This window comes from Benincasa hispida, chromosome 1, assembly GCF_009727055.1.
Source record: "Benincasa hispida cultivar B227 chromosome 1, ASM972705v1, whole genome shotgun sequence".
NCBI classification, from domain to species: Eukaryota; Viridiplantae; Streptophyta; class Magnoliopsida; order Cucurbitales; family Cucurbitaceae; genus Benincasa; species Benincasa hispida.
Genome location: NC_052349.1, coordinates 57,343,585 through 57,366,645, shown reverse-complemented (window position 1 = coordinate 57,366,645; position 23,061 = coordinate 57,343,585). Strand labels below are relative to the sequence as shown.

Sequence of the window (23,061 nt, the reverse complement as noted above, 5' to 3'; positions counted from 1 at the left end):
ATGTAGAGAGATTGGAAATGAAGAAACTAAGAAGGTGCATGTATATGAACGTAATATCCTATCCTATTAATTAACCCTAAAAATGGGAATGTATGAAGAAGCATTACCCATGTTTCGAACATATTCCAAGTTAAAAGGGGGATGTTTTTAATCAAAATTATTCTAGGGACCAAAATTTAGGCCTCTACTTAGAGGGTGCATGAGTGGTATAGTGGAAAAACATAAAAATGGTGTATTCAATTTCTCAATGGCACCCCACTCATCCACTCATCACACACTCCATCTTGGGGAAAAAGAAAAAAAATAATAAAATGATCCTTAATTTGGGTCAATATTAGGAATATCCCTTGACTTACACGTGTCCATAGCCGCAACTTTCTAGGGATGAACATTGCTGCAAAATCTATGTCAATTTCTCATGAATAAAAGCAATTCTTTGATTTGATAGAGTTGCCTTTGTTTTCCAGTTCCACACACCGATTTGCTTTTCCTTACATTACAACCAACAACCTTATCTTAAAAAAATAAATTTTTTTTTTTAAAAAAACATCTTCTGCCTAACAATCTCAGCAAGTCAGAGTACCCAAAAAAGAAAAGGAAAAAGAAAAAAGAAAACATATGAGATAAGCTTCAAACACATAATTCACTGTCACTTTTGTTGTCCACCAATTACTACTTTTTCATTTTTTTCTCATATGGGTTCTTTTTCTTTTTGTTACAAAGCTAGCTCAATTTCAAAATTTGTCTAAATCTTTGAACATGTTTTCATTATTTAACAAATGGGTGAAAGAAATCTTAATGCCTAATTATTCCACAAGTTATGTTGCCTTAAAGATTCTCATTCTTCTCAGGTAAAATTTCTAGTACAAGAAAGTATTGGATATGTTGTTAATTTGCAAAGACTGATTTTGAGCTCAAAACTCAAGATTACAAAATCTCACTTGTTACTTACTGTCCATAATTTATTACACTGTTTGTATCAAATTGGTCCCTCCCAAGAAGGTAAGTAAATAGCCACTATTTATGAAAGGAAATATCATAAAAAAGAACAAGAGGCCAGAAAAAGAAAGAGAAAAAAATAAAGGGGGGCCAAAAAAAAACTTTCAAACTTCATTCAAATTCTGCCATTAAAAGGGGCATCTGAACAACCCAATTAACTCAACCAAGTCAAGAAGAAGAATAAGAACAAGAACAAGAACCAGAAAAAAAAAAAAAAAAAAATCTCAAACTCTCAATCTTTACTCATATGGATATTGAGAAAATTTTCCATATGAATGGTGGAATTGGCAACAATAGCTATGCCAAAAACTCCAATCTTCAGGTCATCTCTCTAATTTTTTTTATCCTTTCTTTTCTTAATATGTTCATTTTTTGCCTTTTTTTTTTTTCTTTTTTGTCCGTACTATCTCCTTCCTTTTTTGTTTCCTAAAGGCTAAAACACATGAATGTAACAGAAGATAGCTTCAGATATGGTAAAGCACATAACAATGGAAGCTATAGAGCAAGTTTACCTTTCCACCGGTGCTCCGGCGAGCTTCGGAATCGCCGATCTGGGTTGCTCCTCTGGTCCAAATTCCTTATCAATCATCAAAGAAATAATCCAAGCCGTCCGATCGCTTAGCTCCGGCCATATCCAGCCGCCACTGGAGTTCCGAGTCTATTTAAATGACCTTCCGACCAATGATTTCAACTCTATCTTCAAAACCCTCCCTGATTTCTGCAGAGAGCTTCAAAACGAAGGAAAAAATCAAAATCCATCAGGGTTTTTCATTGGGGCATATCCAGGCTCCTTTTACCAGAGACTTTTCCCTAATAATTCCTTGCACTTCGTCTATTCCTCTTACAGCCTTCACTGGCTTTCTAGGGTTTGCCGCCATTGCTATTTCTATTTCTTTTCCCCCCATTTCGTTGGTTTTTTTGGGGGGGATTTCTAGAGTTTAAAATTGGTTCGATTTTGTAGGTTCCTGAGGGGGTTCGAGATGAATTGGGGAAACCAGTGAACAGAGGGACGATTTATATATCGGAGAAAAGTCCGATGTCGATAGCGGAGGCTTATGTGAAGCAATTCCGGCGAGATTTTTGGGAGTTTCTGAGGAAGAGGGCGGAGGAGGTGGTTTCCGGTGGCAGGATGGTGCTGATTCTGCTCGGAAGAGACGGCGCTGATCATGTCGATAGGGGAAATTCCTTCATGTGGCACCTTCTTGCACGAGCCTTCGCCATTTTGGTCTCTCAGGTAACAAGAAAATTCATAAATGTTTGTTTATTATTATTTTTTAACTGGGGTTTTTGTTTTGTTTTTATTTTAACAATTTTCCAGAGCATGTTTTCACAGTGATCAAAATATTTATAAAAATAACCAAATTTCAGTAAATAAATTTTTTTAAATAGAAGATTTAAAGCACAAACCTCGTATTTACTAACCCATGCTTATTTTGAAGGTAAGAAATTGATATATATATATATAGACAATTTTTATATCAAAACTTAAATAGAATCGCTTTAAATCAGGTAGGGATATCCATTAAATGGGGATGGGAAATTTTTTCCATTTAAACAATTTATTTATTTATTTATTATTATTATTATTATTTTGTGGGTAGATAATCAATTTAATTGAAATTTTTTGGTGGAAAAATGCATAAACAAAAATTTTCACTAACAATTTTGTAGAAATGCAAAACAGAATGAGTGGTTTATCCTACTAACATTTAAATGAAGGATTGACATTTTGATTTTAATTTTTTTAATCTTATGTTCTCTTATTTTCTAGATTTTGAGATTCCAATTTTTGTCATTTGGATTCTCATCAAAATTGACTTAAATTGGTCCATTCATTAATTTAGAAAGAAGTTTCACTTTAGAAAAATAAAATTTATTAACAAAGGCCAAATCTGGACTTTCATATAAGTGGAAGAATTAAAATTAGAATCAAAGTAGGTTTGAAAAAAAAAATGGGTAAAGAAGATAGGAATAAAAATTAAATATACATAAAAGATCCTACGCTACAAGTCATATCTACCAAACAAATTCAAATATTTAAATAAAAACAATAACACAAAAAAAAAACATTTTAAACACTTTGAAAAAGTACATTTAAATATCTTATGCCTACATAAAATCCATTCCAGGGAAGAATTTATTGGTAGCTTTAATATTACTATATATTATCAAAGGAATCATAATTCAATTAACATTTGAGTGTACTAATAACCATGAGATCTATATTAACCATAAATAAAAACCGGTAAAAAGTAACCTTTTTGTAGTTAATTTATAAATTAGGGGTGAGGCAAGTTCTAACTTCAAACCAAATATGAAGATAATCAATGTCACTGAGCCAATAATAAGCAAAGCTACAAAGAATTGAAATATATGTATACATATTGTGAATTTTACATGATGTAGAGTGGGGATTCAACCCTTTAATCTTAACTGAAGTGTATATCTTAACCAGTTAAACTATGTTTAAGTTGATGATACTATTGAATTGGAATTAGGTTAAATGTTGGGCAAAGTAAATAATTGATTAAAGTAGGGTATGTTTATAGGGTTAGCAAATAAAAAATCCTCGTGAGTATCTACCTTGATCAAGGCGGAGAATTTTTAGTTTGATCGGAGACACAAAATGGGTCTCGGGTTGGGGATGGGGAGGGTATCCTCATCCTATTCCCGACCTTGAATCTATCTCATTTAATTTTTAAATGTTTTGACGGGAAATGTGTATTTATATAACATTACAAATGTTGGTTATAGGGAGAAATAAAGGAGGAAAAGGTAGATAGCTATGATGTGAATTTCTATGCACCAAACAAAGAGGAAATAGAAGAGGAAGTGAAAAGAGAAGGGTCATTTGTGTTGGAGAGAATAGAGAAGTTTGAGTTAGAGAAGAAGGTGAAAAATGGAGAGAGCTATGGAAAAGAAGTTGCCAAGGCAGTTAGAGCCATTCAAGAATCTATGATTTCTCACCATTTTGGTGATGAAATTTTGGACTCCTTGTTTCAGAATTATGGAACCATTTTGGATGAAGAAATGGCCAAACAAGAAATCAAACCCATTTCTTTTGTTATTGTTCTTACAAAGTTGTGAAACAACCCCCCCAAAATTCTTATCCCACATTTTTCTTACAAACCTGCATCATTCCCACCATTATTATCTCTCAAATGTTATTATCAATTATCAATTTGGTTTTCCATTCAAACCTCAAGTTCATTAGATTTACTTGAATATTCAAGCATGCAACTATAGTTTAACAATTGCTAACTGGTGTGAAGTTTGGTTAAATTCATTTAAAAAATAAAACCTTACAAAAGGTTTAGGAGTGATTTTAAATTTATAGTAGGGTTTAGGAGTGTCAAAATTAATAAACTCTAATCAAAATGAAATGCAAGCATGCAATGAAATGAGTAATTTGCAAAAGAAGAAAATATTTCAAGCATTTGTTTGAGAACAATCACCCCCTATGGTTAAAAAAAACAATAAATAAATAAATAAAACCAAGCTGAAAATGAAATGCCCTAGTAACTTTAAAAAAATACATAATATAATTTTGATATATATGTGTGTATATATAATTTTGATAAAATCATTTTGGGCTAGCTCACAAGAATGCTTGGGCTCTACTTTTGTTGAACCTTGAAGACATTGCAATGCTCATATATTAGTCTTTCTAAGTAATATTGTCGGCAAAATATATACGACAAAGGGAATAATTTTAGCATATTTACAGTTTTTTCAATGGGCTTTTTTTACATTTTAAACATCGAATTAAAATTACAAGGATAGAAATAAAAACTGAATTAAACTTTGTTGAGGATCAAGATAGTGGATATGAAGAGTTATTGATATTGGAAAAATGATAGAGGAATTAGCCATGTTTAAAATATATGTTACATCTAAATTTTAAGTCTATGGTTGGAGCATAGTTCGACATGTACACACTCTCTGTCAAAAAACAAAAACAAAACAAATAGACGTCCATCGAGAGGTCAAATGTTCTTTATAACGTTATTTAGAACTAAGAAAACCTAAAATTTCTAAATTAAATATTTAATCATATAAAAATAAATTTATTGTTAATGATATATAATTAAATTTATTTTTTAACACTAATTTAAGTTTTCGAGTCAATCGATGATTTAACATGGTGTCAAACCACATTGCTTCAGGATGTCTTAAGTTCAAGCCTTGTACTGTTGTTGGGGGAGTGTGATGTATAATTAAATTTGTTTTTACCCTTAAGTTTTTGGGTCAATAGGTGATTTAACACAAACTTTCAGGTTTACATATTTATGGTTGAACTTTTGAAATGATATTTTAGTCATCTCTTTCATTTTGGTCCTTAACTTTTTATGTTCGTTTTTATCCTAAAATTTATAAAAGTAACCATAATTTAGTAACAAAAACAAAACTCGTTTACTCTGAAAACAATGTAAACAAAAAAGGTCTTCTTAAACCTTATATATAGAGACTAGACCAAAGAGAGATAATATAGAATAATTATAGATATTAACAGCAAAACCTTTCTAGAATTGAAAAAATCGATTCAATATGAAAGTAAAAGTTTAAATTATTGAATAAATTCATACAGCATAATATTTTACAACATCAACTAAGTACTTTATAATTTAAAAAGAGGGGAAGTTGTTCTCTTCTACCTCATACTTTAAAGCTAGGTCTAGTTTTAAAAATAAAAGAAAAATATTTTGGTGTATCTCGGACAGTATCAATGTTTGTGTATTCTACCATATTATTCAATCATAACTTGTCATGTGGCAAATTTTGCTTTTTTCATTTTTTGAAATATTTCAATATTTTTTATGTGAGTGATGAGAAGGGATGTACACAAATGGATGCATCCAAGTATTATCCAAAATAAAATACTTAAAAATGGGGTTTTGAGAGAACTTACAACTTTACTTATCCTAGTGGAATATAAATATGGCTTATAAATACACAGTGTTATTAAATAAGATGTCACCAATATAAAATATTAGTTAAACTATCATTTTAGTCCTTATACTTTAGACTTTATATTAATTTTATACTTTCAATTGTTAAAATTTAATCATTATACCTTTAATAAAACTTAATTTAGTATAGAGTGTTAGTACTGAGGTAGAGGATTTGAATCCCAGACTTCTTGATCCTAGGTATGGGTTGACACAAAAGCCTAACTCCTTTATCTTGCCTTAATTCACCTTGGTTTGCCCGTGGATGCCAATGGATGGATCAATCCGAAGTCCCAACTATTGGGAATGTCCTAAACTCGCAGTTCGTAAATGTTGTTAACATATTTTATTTATCAATAAAAATATTGTTGAATTTTTTTTATTCAATAAATTATTATTGACTTTGCACCATTTTATGAAAATCCAATAAGCAAATTCATGGCTATAATATGAATACTTTAATTTTATGTAGCGACATAAAAATGGATCAAGTTTTAGTATGTAGCCAAAATAGTCTATAAGTATATGGATGAGATTGGGTACCTTATCTTGGTGACACTATTGGATGCGGCCCATTTTATATACTGATACAAATGATGTGATCTAAAAATCATTCATGTAGAGACATGTGAGTGGGGGCATCTTGTGCAATGAGTTTGCATAAGACTGAACCTCAAAATAGTCACTTTTCTTTATAACAACTATTTACTATTAAAACTGACTATCTCAAACTCAATGACATAGGGTAACTCGATCTTAATCTTAAGCTAACTATGAACTCTTATTTATTCGGGATTATCTTCTGATTTTCATAGATGAGAGCAGTCCAACAGCACTGCTCAATAAGCCTCTCATTTTGGGATAAGACTAGGTAAATAGTTGTGGACAGGGTTTGGAATATGGAATTCACTCCTATCCAATTTAGGGTTAGTAGATGGGTTACTTAAGCACTGATGTCTTGTCTTGAACAATGGGGCCCCGCTCTCTCATGGAAGAGAGAGTTATGATTTATATGTCGGACTATAAATCAATTGTTCAATGGAGGATCAGTGGGAGGTTAAGGAGCAAGATGTACTTACAGGGGTAAAACAATAATCTTTGACCTAGTTGTAAATACGAACAACCTGTGAATGATTGACTTACCGATTATGGTTAAAATGGATAGAAATATATCTACAATGAAGAAAGTGCAACTATCGAACTATAGTGGAATGTCTTGGTAGTTAACAAATAGTGATTTATTTGGTTTAAAGAGTTTAACAAATTAACTACAAATCGTTGGAGCTCATGATATGTTGGTCCATAAGGTGCCTCTACTAGCTCGTAATTTTGTTAAGTTAACAAAATTTCTTGACGTTTTTTTCCTTGTCAAGAATGTCCATATTCTTGACATTTTAAATATGTCAAGTGTCTGTGTTTCTTGATGTTTTTTAAATGTGAAGTGTTATTTTTCTTGACGTTTTCAAAACGTCAAGAAAATCGACATTCTTGACACTGACTTTCTTGATGTTTTTAAAAACATCAAGAAAAGTCATTCTTGACATTTAAAAAAGTAAAAAAACACTGTTTTTATAGTAGTGACTCGTTTCAATCAATAAATTCTCGATTCTTCTTTTCACGATCTCCCTCACGGTCTCCATCTCAATCTCACGATGCTTCTTCATTTTTTCCTTTGAGATCTGATTTCAAGGAAGACTCTTGTTTTCTCTAGGACATTGTTTTTCCCCTTTAGAACTGACTCATTTGCTACGGGTTTTGTTTATTTCCAAGTACCAGATCTATATGATTCTCATATGGCTTTTTAATTTTTACTTTTGTTGATGGTTTTATTTTTTGGATACGTAATTCTTGTATTTTCTAATATGCACTGTACTCATCAGATCTCCCATTTATGCATACTCCTTGATTTGTCTATTGATTTTGCACCCTATTCATGCTTTCATTTAATTTTCATTTCAATCCATTCTTTCCTGGCTATTTCTTAAAAAAAGGTACATGTAAATTGGGCTGCACCTTCAATTCATCCATGCGCCAAGGATCAGGGAATGTAGAAATTTAATTATAATCTGAATCTTATATAGAATTTATAGTTTTTTTAGCCTTCTAACAAAGATCAAATTCTTCAATGGATAGGGAAGTAAGGAAAAAAATAGAAAAATAAAAAAAATCTGATGACCCAACCCAAAAATATTGAGTTTGGTTGGGTTGACCCTCCCAAATGAACCAATAAGATTGAGTGTAAGGCCAACAAAAAAAATCTCTAACCCGACCGATGTACACTCCTAGGAGTCTCTTATGAGAGATGAAGGGAATTTTGAGGAGAAGAATTTTCTTATGCGAAGAGTCTTTCTCTTTCTGAGGCTATGGGATGTAGAGAGAGATTTTTTTTTCCACAGAGAACAACCAACTCTCAATAATAGAGAGCTTCTTCGAGAAAATAACTTCTCTTTTTCGTTTCTCTTTCCACGGGAGTTATTTAATTAAATTAAAAATAATTAACTTTATTAAATTAAACAAAAATAATTAATAATTCAATTAAATTAATGAAAAATTTTTATAAATAAAAAAATTCTAAAAATATTTACACTATGTAGAAAAAAATTTCAAAAGTACTTGTACTTTTGAAATTTTTTTATCATAAAGTGTAAATATTTTTAAATATTTTTTTATATTTAAAAAGATCCATTAATTAATTATCTCATATTTAATTAAATGAATATTTCAATAATATACAACTATTTATTTCTCTTATAACTTATAATTTTATTTGAATTTTATTCATATTAACTTTTAACCTATAGTTTTTATATGAATCTTATTCACATTAACTTTAAATTATAGTTTAATATGAATCTTATTCATATTAATTTGTTACTTGAATCACGTTCAAATATATTACATCTCCATATATAGTTTAATTCATAATTAACTACATATTATAATGTATCTATGCACATTATGTTAATTGTATCATATACAATCAATATTAGGTGGCCAATGAACCTACAGATTATAAGCTCCAATGATCTGAGATTAATTAATTAAACTCTTTAATTAAATTACTCAACCACTATAGGCTAATAGTTGCACTCTTATGCCCTATATGTTGCGTTCATGAATATAACCATTACACGTAAGTCAATCCTTCACGAGTTGTTCGTAATTACAATTGAATCAAATGTTCGTTTAATCCTCAAGTACCATTTATCCTCTAATGAACAATTTGTTCTTCCATAAGTGAATTTCATCTTATGAAATTACGTTCTTAGCTCCCTCTAAAATGTTAGGCTTATTGAGTCGGAGACTTGGGCCACTCTCACCAATGCAAATCAAAGGACGAGCCTTCATAGAAAAGAGTTTGTAGCTCACTCAGATTCGAATCAAATTACACAAAATCATTCTGCCTTTTCAATTAACGGAGTTACAAAGAGAAATGAATTATTTCACGGTTCAGTCTTATACAAATTCTTTGTATATGATATCTTCATTCGCATGTCTTCATATGAATGATTTGGATAATTACAAAGTGCGTCGTATACATAGTATCACTAAGATAAGATACCCAACCTTATCCATATACATAGACCCTTTAGGTTATTACTTAAACATGAACTACATATTGTCAAATTTCATGTAATAACCTTAGATTTTTACAACAATGGACAATTCATTATTGCATATATAATAATCAAAGTGAATGGTGCATTAAATAATTAATTAGCTACAAGTTTTTAAGGCACGAAACCCAATAGCGAGCACATAAACTTTGGGCGACGCATTGATAACAAATTTTGTAAAATAGTCAAAATTGTCTGTAAAAGCTCATAAAATCAACCAAAACCATTAACAATCTACTTTGAATAATAATAAAGAACCTTCACATGATCAATTATCCATTTAAGACTGCATGTTTGGGGTAAAACACATGTAAATGACTATTTCCATTAAGTAAAGGTATCAAAATATCATTCAACACTATGCATTTCATGATATATATCAATGACCCTATTAATATTATTTAATTTAGTCAAGCACGGATCATTTTTTGTTTGCATACTCTTGAAATATATAAAAAGGAAACTAAAACATAAAACAAGAATGATATAAGCTAATTAACTAAATGTATAAAAGTAATCGAAACATGAAAACTAAATGTATAAATTAAAAGTAATTGAAACATGAAAATAATATATTAAATAAAATAAAAAACTTAAAAAAAATAGTCAAGAAGTGTTTAGATTAATTAGCATCTGTATGTACTGAGAATCAAAGAGATCTACATGGTTCAAATCTTCTACGGTTAAGGATACTAAGGATGCCAACACATAAAGTTTTGCTTATCTACCAAAAGAATATGGCTTACCAAAGGAATAGGTTGGTTACAACCAAATATCTAACCATTTGTATTTGTTGAGTTATTTTTACATTCCAAAATTAGGGATTCCATATTGTATAAATACAACACCTATGTACATTTCAAATACAAGAAATCATAAAGGAAAAGTTAGCTTGCCACTGTTGTTTACTGCCTATCGTCTACTTGATTGAAACTATCGTTTACCTTTTTTGATACTATCGTCTACCTCTTGTCGTAGTCGTCTACACGATATTGTCTATCGTCTACCTTCTGACGCTATCGTCTACCTCCTGTCGTAGTCGTGTATACGATATTGCCTATCTCTTGAAGTTGTCATCTACCTCCCGCAGACGTTATCGTCTACCTCCACAAACGCTATCGTCTATCTTTGACGCTATCGTTTAACTTGTCTAAGTGCTATCGTCCGCAGTGTGAATCAAGCCATATCCTTCAACCTCACATTTTTAACTTGGTATCAGAGCAAATAATTACTAACGTCAATCAAGGAAACCTGTGAGCCACCCTCGGCACAACCAACTTCAGCGGCCCACCCTTGAACCAACTCCTCAATTAGATAACCTTCATTAAAATTGATCGCAGCAATTTCCTCCTATGGAAAAACTTAGCGCTTCCAATTCTTCGGAGTTATCGACTCGAAGGACACCTGACGGAAAAAAGTTTATCCCCCAATGTTTCTGCAACCTGCAGTCGGTGAGAGCATACCAACTGGATCGACTGGAGCAAGAGCTGCTCCGCACAGCACAAAAGGAAGCTCCGTCAATGGTGCTTCCAACTCGTCAACAGCAATTGAGGTAAATCCTCAATATGAAGCGTGGATAGCTATAGATCAACTTCTCCTCGGCTGGCTGTATAACTCCATGACACCAGAGGTTGCCATTCAAGTGATGGGATGTGAATGTGCAAAGGATCCATGGACCAACATTCAATAACTCTTTGGTGTTCAGTCCAGGGCTGAAGAAGATTATCTGAGACATGTGCTTCAAACAACCAGAAAAGGTAATTTGAAAATGGAAGAGTACCTTCGAATTATGAAAATGAATGCTGAAAATCTCGAGCAAGTTGGTAGTCCTGTGCCACCAAAAGCTCTTGTTTCACAGGTACTACTAGGACTTAATGAAGAATGCAATGCCATCGTGGCCACAATTCAAGGGAGAGCGTACATATTGTGGCTTGATATGCAGTCAAAAGTTCTCCTGTATGAAAGGAGATTGGAAGATCAGTCAAACCAAAAGACGACAGTAGGCTTCAACCAAGTCAATAATGCATCAGTGAATATGACAAACACTAGACATGTCAACCAAAACAACAAGACCAATAGCAACAATCAGTCTACTAGGGGAGGACAACGATGTGGTGGTGGCCATTGCAGAGATCGAGCCAGGGGAAGAAACAATAACAAACCTGTGTGTCAAGTTTGTGGGAAGGTGGGACACATAGCGTTCTACTGCTTCAACAGGTATAACAGAGATTTTGTTCCCAATTCTCCTCAAAACAAAGGACAACCCTTCCCCAACAATCAGACAAAAAATACACAACCTCACCTAATAGCCCTAGCCACTGCTTATGGAAGTAACCCCTTTCTGACAAGACAAGAAAACATGACTCATGCAAATTTGTATGCTGACAGTGGTACCTCTAATCATGTTACCTCAGACTTCAACAATCTTGGCAATCCGATTGAATACTCAGGTACTGAAGCAGTCACTGTAGCTAATGGTAATACTCTAAAAATTTCTCATGTTGGAACTGCATGTTTGTCTAGTGATGCCTGCAATTTGAAACTGAATGATATGTTATGTGTGTCTGTCATAGCAAAACATTTGGTCATATCTAAGCTAACAAAAGACAATAACGTGTTTATTGAATTTCACACGGATTACTGTCTTGTTAAGGACAAGGGTACGGGACAAACGATAATGAAGAGAATGCTTAAAGATGGACTGTATCAGTTAGAGGGTGCAGAAGTCAACTCGAAGTTAGTAGGAAACGGAGTACCATCGCAACCAATGCACAAGAATAAAGATCTGTCTGCTCTTAGCATATCTTCGAAGCATAGGGTGTCTAAGATTACATGGCATAGAAGGCTTGGCCATCCTTCATAAAAAACACTAGAGTTTATTATCAAAAGTTGTAATCTCCCTATGTTATCTAATGAAGAGCTCAACTTTTGTGATTCTTGTAGCTATGGAAAATCGTATTCTTTAACTTTCCCTAACTCTAACTCAAGAGCATCTGCAACCTTTGAACTTATACATACTGATATGTGGGATCCAGTTCCTCTCTTGTCAACAGATGGGTACAAATATTATGCTATCTTTGTTGATGATCACAACAGGTATACATGGATCTATCCTCTGAGGTTAAAAAGTGACACACTGACAACTTTTCAATACTTTCTCACCATGGTACAAACTCAGTTCAATACACTGATCAAGTTCCTACAGTCGGATAATGGTGGAGAATTTGTTAAGATACATAAAGTCTGTCATCAGCTTGGTATTGCTCCAGATACACTTGTCCATATACGTCAGCACAAAATGGAAGGGCTGAGAGGAAGCACAGACACATAGTTGAGACAGGGCTAACTCTACTAGCCCAAGCACATCTTCCCTTACATCATTAGTGGGATGCATTCTTATACTCAACTCTGCTGATTAATGGCCTTCCTACCTCTATCCTAAATGGACAGTCTCCAATGGAAATGATGTTAAAAAAGAAGCTTAGGTTCGAGGAGCTTCGAATATTTGAGTGTGCATGTTTCCCCTGCTTGAGACCGAACAATTCACATAAGTTGAGCTATCGCACAGAGAAATGCATCTATCTCGGTCTGACTGTGAATCACAAAGGCTATAAATGCCTTAACGTCAATGGCAGGCTATTCATCTCTCGGCATGTTGTGTTTGATGAAACGGACTTTCCTTGTCAGGTGTCTCCTTCAGCTTGCAGACCAACCAAGTAAGCAGTTGTCGTCCACTTGGTTTCCCAGCTACCCCTCAGTCAGGACACACCGCACAGTGACTTCATGCCCTCTATGTCTATAACCTCATCCTCACCAACTGTCAGAACAACCCATACCCAATCACCAGCTAATACCTCTACAGATAACCCAACCTTCCCACCTCCTTCCTCTGATCGTCTACCCACCAATTGTGTACCCGAAGATTGTTTACCCTCATAGTCTAGTGACCAGCCCACTGATCGTCTACCTACCAGTTGCTTACTCAGTGATCGCTCACCCTACAATCGTTCACCTACCGATAATTTACCCAACGATCGTTTACCCACCACCCACTTACCCACTGATCGTGTAGCTTCCGATTGTTTACCACCTGACTCACCATCTTCTACTGCCCAACCCACTGATAGTTCACCTTCATCGTCCCCTTCCCAGTTTTCACTTGATGCTATCCCATACTCTGTGCCCGTGTCTACTCATCCCATGATTACCCGAGGAAAGGCAGGCATCTTAAAACCCAAAATATTTTCGTCCCAAACCCAAAAAGACTGGTTCTTAACCAAACCTACCTGAGTCAGTGATGCGCTCAAAACCACGCAGTGGAACAAAGCAATGGGTGATGAATTTCAAGTACTAATGAACAATCAGACCTGAACTTTGGTTCCTTCGTCATCGTCAATGAACGTTGTTGGCAATAAATGGGTATTCAGAATCAAAAAGAGTCCTAATGAATCCATTCTACGCTACAAGGCACGCCTCGTAGCAAAAGGCCTCCATCAAAACCCGGGCATTGATTTCTTTGAGACGTTTAGTCTAGTGGTAAAGGAATCCACCATCCAGATTGTCATTAGCCTTGCGATATCCAAAGGATGGCAGCTGGGACAGTTAGATTTCAATAACGCCTTCCTTAATGGCGTCCTCGATGAAGAAGTTTACATGTGCTAACCACAAGGATTTGTTGATCCTCAACTACCAAATCATGTCTGTCGCTTACATAAGGCCATATATGGCCTCAAATAAGCGTCAAGGACCTGGAACAACACACTGAAAACAACACTATGTAGTTGGGGATTTCAGAATGCTAAGTCTGACACATCTCTCTTCATATATCGGAGCACTTTTGCCTTGATACTCTTACTAGTATATGTTGATGATGTATTATCACCGACACCGATCAACAGGCAATCAACAAGCTTGTAACAGCCTTATACTCCAAGTTTGCTCTAAAAGATCTTGGCTAACTCCATTACTTCCTTGGAGTCCAATTGCACACTGTCCCTAATGGAGTTCTACTGAATCAGGAAAAATATGTCGAGGACATACTTCACCGCCTTGACCTTAGAGATCTAAAATCGGCACCCTCTCCAAGTGTTCTAAACAAGAAACTCTCTATCTCCGATGACACTCCTCTTGACAATCTCTATATCTATCAGAGCATGATTGACGCCCTACAGCACTTAACCACCACGAGACCTGACATTACATATATGGTTAATCATCTAAGCCAGTACTTAAGGCAACCTACGGACGTTCACTGGCAAGCAGTGAAGAGAGTTCTAAGATATGTCAGTAGCACTCGACACTTTGGCCTCTATATTCAACATGGGTCTGACCTCTCTATTTTAGCCTTCTCCGATGCCGATTGGGCAACCAACATAGACGATCAAAAATCAGTTGCTGCTTATTGCATCTTCCTTAGAGGTAATCTTGTCTCCTGGTCCTCCAAGAAACAATCCGTTGTCGCCCGGTTCAGCATAGAGTCTAAATATAGAGTGCTCGCTCATGCCTCTACAGAAATCATCTGGGTGCAACAACTACTATCTGAGATTGGTGTCAAACATAAGTTGGCTCCTGTCCTGTGGTATGACAACCTCAACGCCGGTGCTCTAGCCGTCCATCCCAAGCACATTGAGATCGACATTCACTTCGTTCATGATCAAGTCCTCAGTGGTCAGCTTGATGTTTATTATGTACCATCCTCCAACCAAATCGCTGACTGCCTCACCAAGACCTTAACACACTCACAGTTCTTCCACCTTCGATCCAAACTCGGTGTAGTAGAACTACCCTCTCGTTTAAGGAGGAATGTTAAGGATATTAAGGATGCCAACACATAAAGTCTTGCCTATCTACCAAAAGAATATGGCTTACCAAAGGAATAGGTTGGTTACAACCAAATATCTAACTATTTGTATTTGTTGAGTTATTTTTGCATTCCCAAATTAGGGATTCCATATTGTATAAATACATCACCTATGTACATTTCAAATACAAGAAATCTTAAAGGAAAAGTTGGCTTGTCACGGTCATTTACTGCCCATTGTCTACTTGATTGAAACTATCGTTTACCTTTTTTGATACTATCATCTACTTCTTGTCGCAGTCGTCTATACGATATCATCTACCTCTTGTCGCGGTCGTCTACACGATATCGTCTATCGTCTACACGATATCGTCTACCTCCTGTCGCAGTTGTCTACACGAAATTTCCTATCTCTTAAAGCTGTCGTCTACCTCTCGCAAACGTTATCGTCTACCTCTACAAACGCTATCGTCTATGTTTGACGCTATCATTTACCTTGTCTAAGTGCTATCGTCCACAGTGTGAATCAAGCCATATCCTTCAACCTCACATTTTTAACTTCCACCCATTTGTACTTAAAGAAAAACAAACTTAAAAATAAAGAAATAATTAAGCCAAAAACTTAAATTACAAATTGGCAAGGAGAAGAAGCGCAAGTCGAAGAAGAACTTAAGTTTGTTTATCGAACCATTGCAAAGTAAAATGTACCTTGTAGATATTGGTTCTCTCATTTGGATGTGATATGGGTTCATTCATATATTCTTCCTAACCTCGGAGTAATCTTTATCAAACTAGCCTAAACCATTTAGCTGTCAAAGAAATTGAATTGACCCTCCAAAGCAGAAATGAAATCATGAATGAACAAAGCAAAAGTCAAAAGAGCCTCCCTTTATAATAATAATAATAATAATAGTAAAAAGATAAAATTAATTAAATCAGTCACTGATCTCCCCTTCCCTGCAAGTACCCACATCAACAACCAACACTCCTTCCTTCTCCATTCCCATCACTCTGCAACAATTCCTTCTTGGAGCCTGAGAACAACAACAACAAATCCACCCTCGCATCGTTAGAAAAATTTAGTCAAACCATAATAACATACACCATTGATATTTTTCACACTTAGGTTCTCATTACTTATGAAAGTTCAGACTACATAAAAGTGAGTACAGCAACCAAAATATATGGACCAAATGTATTTCTCAAAGTAAAGATTAAAGGGTTTGTTTGGAATGACGGTATAAGTGCTTAAAAACAGTTTTTGAAGTACGGAAAAGCCATTCCAAACTTAGTTTATGAGTGATTTTAAAGTTGTTAAAATTGTTGAAATCATTTTTATTATTTTTAAAATTACTCAAAAATTCTTTTTAATAATATGAAAAATGCGTTTAAAAAGATAAAATTTAACATTGAGTCGATTTCAAATGATTGAAGATATGTTTCAGAGTGATTTTAACCAAAATCACTTTCAAACATGCACAGTAATTATAAAGTTCAGAAGAAGAAAACGGTGGTGAAATACTTACAGAATCCCAAAGGTTGGGGTTTGGTTTCTTAAACACCATGACCATTTGAAGGTGAGCAGGATCAGCCATCTTCCATTTGCAAAACGGATGTTGTGAACGGTCTTTCACATACTCGGTCACAGTAAGGCTAGCAGAGGAGTTGAGAGTGGCATTTGAAAAGTAGAAGATGAAGGGCTTCTGGCAGGGATTTCTGGTAACAGGGCGAGTGTTGAATGCATAGGCAGTGTAATCGGCTTTTCGGTACCAGTTCAGGAATGTTCTCGAAGGCATTTCGATCTCTCGGGGCGAAAAAATGCCACGGAATATTTGGACTGTGAATCCCCAAGAGAGGGAGATGGTCCACCCCCTAGCTCTGTCGTAGCAGATGGATTGCTGCATCAAGGCTGCTGAGTCCAGCCGCATTGGAATTAAGAGTCGATGGAGAGCTTCGAGTCTTGTGGTGTCTGGGAAGATGGGCTCAACGATGTCGAGATGGTGTAGCGATACCAAGGGAGTCACTGGATGCGCTGCAAGTAGCCCGAACAAGTTGCCATAAACGTCGTACTGATTCGAGTTTTGGCCGAGAAAAATACAGGTATATTAGTTTTAGTGTTAAGTGTATACTTTGTTATGAATCCATTAACAACGTATGGACATGGACATCTCAAGTGCATGAATGAAGTATTAACAAACGCATTCTTTGTACCATAAAAACTTCACTTGAGTACCTTCTGAGCTATACCTATCTACCCTAAAAAAATAAAAAAGGAAAAATTTGCCACATGCAAACTGTGATAAAACAGTCGGGGTGCGCTGATGCAACCCACCTATGTTTTTTCTTTTTGTATAAAAGGATTTGTTTACACAAACTCAACTCAGGGATGTTTCACAATTACTGTAGTTTTAAACAAACATACAACTTTATTTTCATTGAATTTCTTATTCTAAAGGGACAGTTTGATTTTTGGAAATGATACTTAGATGTCCAGAATTATAGACGTCCGAAATCTCTAAAAATGTTTGTTTTGTAGGAATATTTTTGTAGATATCTAGAAATATTTTGATAACTACGTAGGACTTTTACTCGAGAATGTCTTAATTTACATAATATTTCAAGAATGCCCTTATAACTATTTATTAATTTATAATTAATTTAAAATGGGTCGAACTTATATAAGATATTTGTTTTTGTCTACTTGAATTTCTTTTTACATTAGTATAATTTATATTATTTTATAAATTATTTTTTCAAGAAAATAATATAACATAATTTAAGATTTTTTTTAAAAAAATATTTATTTAAAATTAAATTTGAATATCTTGGTTAAAAAGTTACAAGAACTACGATATAACAAAAAAAAATTATATATATGACTGGCAATATTTATTTTAATTAGGAAAAATTACAAAAATAAAAAATATGATGGTAGTAATTACATCTTCAAACTTTCAATTGTAAAAAATTTTCCCTAAACTTCTACAAGTATTAAAATTAAACTCTCAAGCTTACAATAATTGTAGAAATTGAACCTACAGATGATAAAATTTGAAGTCTCAAACTTATATAAACATTATAATTTATAAAATTATGTAAGTTTGAAGGTCCAATACGACCCAATTTTAACACTCATATAAATTTGATGGCTGAATTTTTAAAATTGAAAGTTTAAAGATGGATTTGCAACTATCACCATACTTCAAGGGTAATTTGCCCTTTTAGTTATATAATAACATATGGAGAGTGATATATTTACACGCTAAGAGAAAAGGTAGAGCAAAAAAGTAAATTGAGATACCTTCAACTCGAAAATTTGGAAAAGTCTCTATACTTTAAAAATATTCATTTTAGTCCATATACTTTTAACTTTGATTCATTCTAAGATTAATCTATTTTAAAAAATTAACCATTTTAGTCATTTAAAAATTGAATAAAATAAAAATGAATGAACTAAAATGATTAGTATAAAATAAATCAAAATTAAAAGTAAATAAAATTGAAAGTGAAATTATAAAATTATAAAAAGAGCTTGTAAGGTAGGACAAAATTGATTACGAGGGTCCCAAGAAATTCCAGGCAATAGGTAGAATGTGAAATTATGGAGAAAACATTGGGGAACTCACCACCTCAAAATTCAAACATCTCCAAATAAAACCAGCCTCACCAACTCACTGCCCCACTTATGCTTACGCTTACCATTACCTGCCACCGTGGCTCCAACTTCAACCTCATTTTCTCTTTATTATAATTCAATCATTCATACGTTACATATCCATTTCTTCCACCCTAAATTTTGTCCTACATTTAAATTTCTTATCGATGTTTTAAAAAATAAAAAATAAAATAGTTTTTGTTGTTGAAATTTCACGTAGATTTTAACTATTTTACTTCAACATATGTGAACACCATTTAAAAAATTAAGAGAAAACATATTTTAACTATAGAAAAGAAAAAAATGAAGGGTTATCAAATGAGATTTTAATAATGTAGCTTTGTAGTTTGTAAATTTTTTGAGTCCCTAGTTAGTTTATCAAAGCAAGAGAATCCCATCCGATAGTAATACTAAGTTGTAACAAACTTTAAAGAACAAAGACTAAATTTTCAAGAAAAATTAAAACAAGAGATACTTCCACAAAACTATATGGACCCAAAAGCGATTTTCAACTCAATTTTGTTATTTAATCTCTAAAATTTAGTTTATATTAATTTAGTTAGTAAGTGTACATTCGATTTAGTCTCTAGCTTCGCTATATAAACTTCTAGTACATGGATTTTAAAATTTGAACTAAATTAAGTTCTATAGGGAGTGTTATTACATATGTAGATAAATTTGATGATAAACTAAATGTGTTCTAAACTATAAAGATGGAGCCATTACATGGTAATACCTGACATTCTTCTTTCAGTAGAAATTAAATTTTTTGTTACTATTTTGAAAGTAGAAGGATGGTTTTTATAGAGTATACTAGTATAGGGATTAAATGTGTTAGATTCTAAAGCTTAAGTCAATAGATGAAAGTAAATTTTAATATTATATCAATACTTTAACATGTCTTCTAACTTCAACCATCAGGATAGGGAGAGAACCAACCATAACTTTTACCACCATAATAATGATTAATCAATTACATGAGTTGAGTTTGGTTGAACTGAGGAGATTTTTTGGATCAATCTGAAATTTCGGTTAATCGAGTTGGCTACCTGAATTATCCGAATAAGGTCTCCAACTCAACCCAACCGAACCTTTAAAAATCGGGTTGAATTGGGTTGGATTGTCGAGTTATTTATTTATTTTCTTCTTTATTAACTTAAAATATGTAGATTGTGTACAACACATATTAATAATTAAAATTTCATAAAAATCAAATGTTAAATATAAAAATCTAAGATATCTATTACAAACAACAAACAAACATCATAAAAATATATGAGTTTAATATTTATTAAGTTATAATATATATATATATATATGTTAGAGGTTATTTGAACACTCAAAAAAAAAAAAAATCTCCGAAGTTTTGTGAATAGCTACTAACTTCAAGTAGGTCGTAAATAGTGTGTTAATTAAATTTATATGGTTTGAATTTATTTTTACACATTTATGGATTTTAAAGCTTTAATTTAATTATTTAGACTCCGTTTGACAAATATTTGATTTTTAAAAATTAAATTTATAAATATTATTTCCGACCACAAGTTTCTACATTTACAAAGAAATCATCAACGAAAACTGTCACGAGATAATTTTGTAGAGAACCTAGCGAAGTACTTTATGAATTCATATCTAATAACTATTAGAAGACATGCAAATTTCTAAATCTATATCCATTGTTTATTAAAAGGGTTGCTACAAAATAACTTTTTGTATTTATAATATACATATTTCCCCCTTGAATGTTTAGAAAAATTAAACTATCAACCCTTGTTATCAATTGAGTTAAGAGTTATTGTAGTGAGGATTGCATAGCAGTTACCAAATTCAAATCAAAACTCTCTTCAAAAGGGCATTTTAACATATGAATAATAAATAACCTACCCAAAATTCCAAAGACACTAAAATCTATTCATTTACCAAAATGACGAAAAATCGAACCGACCCCTTTTGAGAAGCTAACCCAAAAAAAAAATATATAGAAATCTATTAGAGACTTGGACACTTTTAAATTTAGAGATTAGATAAACAAAATTAAAATTGTAATTTAATCTTAAAAAGTTATATATAAATTGGACATAATTTATCACACAAATATTCAAAAAGTTTGTATTTTGATATTTGTTTAATTTTAGTCCAATACTAATTTATTGTTGGTTTTTTTTAAAAAAAAATATCAACATTTTCGCTATAAAATTTTAGTAAATTTATTGCATATGAAACTTCCATTTTTTTTTATAAAAAGTGATTTTGTGATACTAAATTTAGTATTTATTCGTCTAAATAGTATTTTAACTAAAAAAAAAAAAAACTGCAAACAATGGAACACTCTCATCTAATCTTAACCATCACATAGATTGGTCAAGTAGTAAATATGTAGTATGACCTTATACGAGATCATGGATCCAATCTATGATAACCAACTATCTCATATTAAATATCAATAGATTTTTTTTTTACACCAAAATGTTGTAGAATTAGATGAGTTATCTAGTGAGATTTGTGGAAATGTGCTAGGCTAATCCAAACAATCTAAGACTAGTAGGGTAAAAGCTTTCGCTTTCTCTATAGCATAACAGCCTAATAAGGCAAAAATCAGGTAGATTATTCGATTCTATTTCCTCGGATTGACTTGTTGTGACAGGGAATGCGATTTGTGAAATTCTCGATCGATTTGATCGAATTTGGAACAGTCTTTCTCACTATTCATTCTATTCGAGATTGAAGGAGCTTTCGATGTGTAAGTGTGCGACTCCGTACGAAGACCTCTTTCCCTTTTGCCCACTCACATAGACAAAAACAAAGTCTCTAAGTATTAAAATATCCATTCCAAGAAGATTGTTACTTAAAATTTTGTGATTTGATAGTTAAGTGAATGCATGATGCATGCTCTGATGCCAAGTATTGTCCTAATCTTTCCCTCCACTCCAACCCCAAGAAACGGAAAAAAAACCGTTTCATCTTGTTTCTGAAAAACAGAGGATTGAAGAACTTAAAAACAGAGCACTGAAGAACAGAGCAAGAGCAGGAAAGAGAAAACAAAATGGGACGCACCTGGTGAAAGCCGAGTTCTTTAGTGAGTGGGACGCCGAGTTCCGCCATACAAGCCTGAATCCGATCATCAGACCCATAAAGTCCCGGATATCTCTCCAAACACCCGTCCTGCATTTTCTCTATCGCCTTCGCTAACGGATAACTGATTGCGAATCCTCCTCCTCCGTACGCCATTCCATACGACAAATGAATGTTCTGCAAATGACTCTCCGACGAGCTTCCAATGTAATAAAACCCCTTATGATCATATTTCCTCAACACTCTCACCAGATTCTCCGCCACAAACACCGTATCGTCATCCCCCATCACCACCCACCTCACATTCTCCGCCCCTAAACGCACCGTCTCCCCCACTATCCTCGATATCCTTATCGCCGACCGGCGACCCTGTCGGTTCCTGTACGCGAACCTCGCCGTGTCTCCTGACACCACCACCGGCGGCAGCAGTTTCGAATCCTCTGTTGTCGTAGCCACCGGCCCATCCATCCACACCACGGCTCTCATTTTGGTGGGTTCGAACCAGAGCTTTATGTACTCCTTTCTCTTCTCCCACAGATTGGCCGATGCGGCGATTCCGAAAACTATGTCTTGGATTTCGGTTTGGACGTGGGGTTTTAGTGGGAAATTGGGGATTGTTTGATTTCTGATCGGGGATGAAATTGAAGGGATGGAGAGATGTTGTTTGTTGAGTGTGATGGGTTCGTCGGCGTCTGGACAGGGTTCGTCGGAGGAGAGGAGTTTGAGGGTGTAGACGATGTAAGTGACGGAGAGGAACAGGATGAGGAAGATTAAGAGTTTTGGGAGTGACCGGGAGTGAGGGGATCCGGTGGCCGGAGCCCAAATGAGCTTCTCTGAGTTTTTCATATTTGGTAAAATTAGATTTTGGGAATTGAATTTTGGGTTTCCTAAATCAGAGCTTCTTGTGCAATGTGGAAATGGGATTGACAAATTGCAGAATTTAGTTTCTTTGTGGAGACAGCTACACGG

The 23,061-nt window shown here is 33.9% G+C and overlaps 2 protein-coding genes across 5 annotated transcripts; one reads left to right on the top strand and one right to left on the bottom strand.

Moving 5' to 3' along the window:
- Positions 1–893: 893 nt before the first annotated feature.
- Positions 894–4,212, top strand: LOC120084574 (salicylate carboxymethyltransferase). 2 transcript variants are annotated; one of them, XM_039040383.1, is made up of 4 exons: positions 894–1,321; positions 1,432–1,865; positions 1,961–2,233; positions 3,754–4,212. In XM_039040383.1, the coding sequence occupies exons 2-4, from the start codon at positions 1,470–1,472 to the stop codon at positions 4,084–4,086; spliced, it is 1,002 nt and encodes a 333-aa protein (XP_038896311.1). In that variant the 5' UTR covers positions 894–1,321; positions 1,432–1,469; the 3' UTR covers positions 4,087–4,212. The 2 variants fall into 2 exon arrangements, with proteins under 2 accessions (XP_038896311.1, XP_038896307.1); XM_039040379.1 differs by having other exon boundaries at positions 904–1,321; positions 1,455–1,865.
- A 12,071-nt stretch (positions 4,213–16,283) lies between these two features.
- On the bottom strand, positions 16,284–23,055 carry LOC120074318. Of its 3 annotated transcripts, XM_039027417.1 has the most exons (3): positions 22,075–23,055; positions 16,892–17,434; positions 16,284–16,399 (listed from the first exon to the last, which is right to left on the bottom strand). In XM_039027417.1, exons 1-3 carry the CDS (start codon positions 22,936–22,938, stop codon positions 16,301–16,303), a joined length of 1,506 nt encoding a protein of 501 aa, XP_038883345.1. In that variant the 5' UTR covers positions 22,939–23,055; the 3' UTR covers positions 16,284–16,300. The 3 variants fall into 3 exon arrangements, with proteins under 3 accessions (XP_038883345.1, XP_038883337.1, XP_038883352.1); XM_039027409.1 differs by lacking the exon at positions 16,284–16,399 and having other exon boundaries at positions 16,642–17,434; XM_039027424.1 differs by lacking the exons at positions 16,284–16,399; positions 16,892–17,434 and adding an exon at positions 21,650–21,988.
- Between the last annotated feature and the right edge of the window lie 6 nt (positions 23,056–23,061).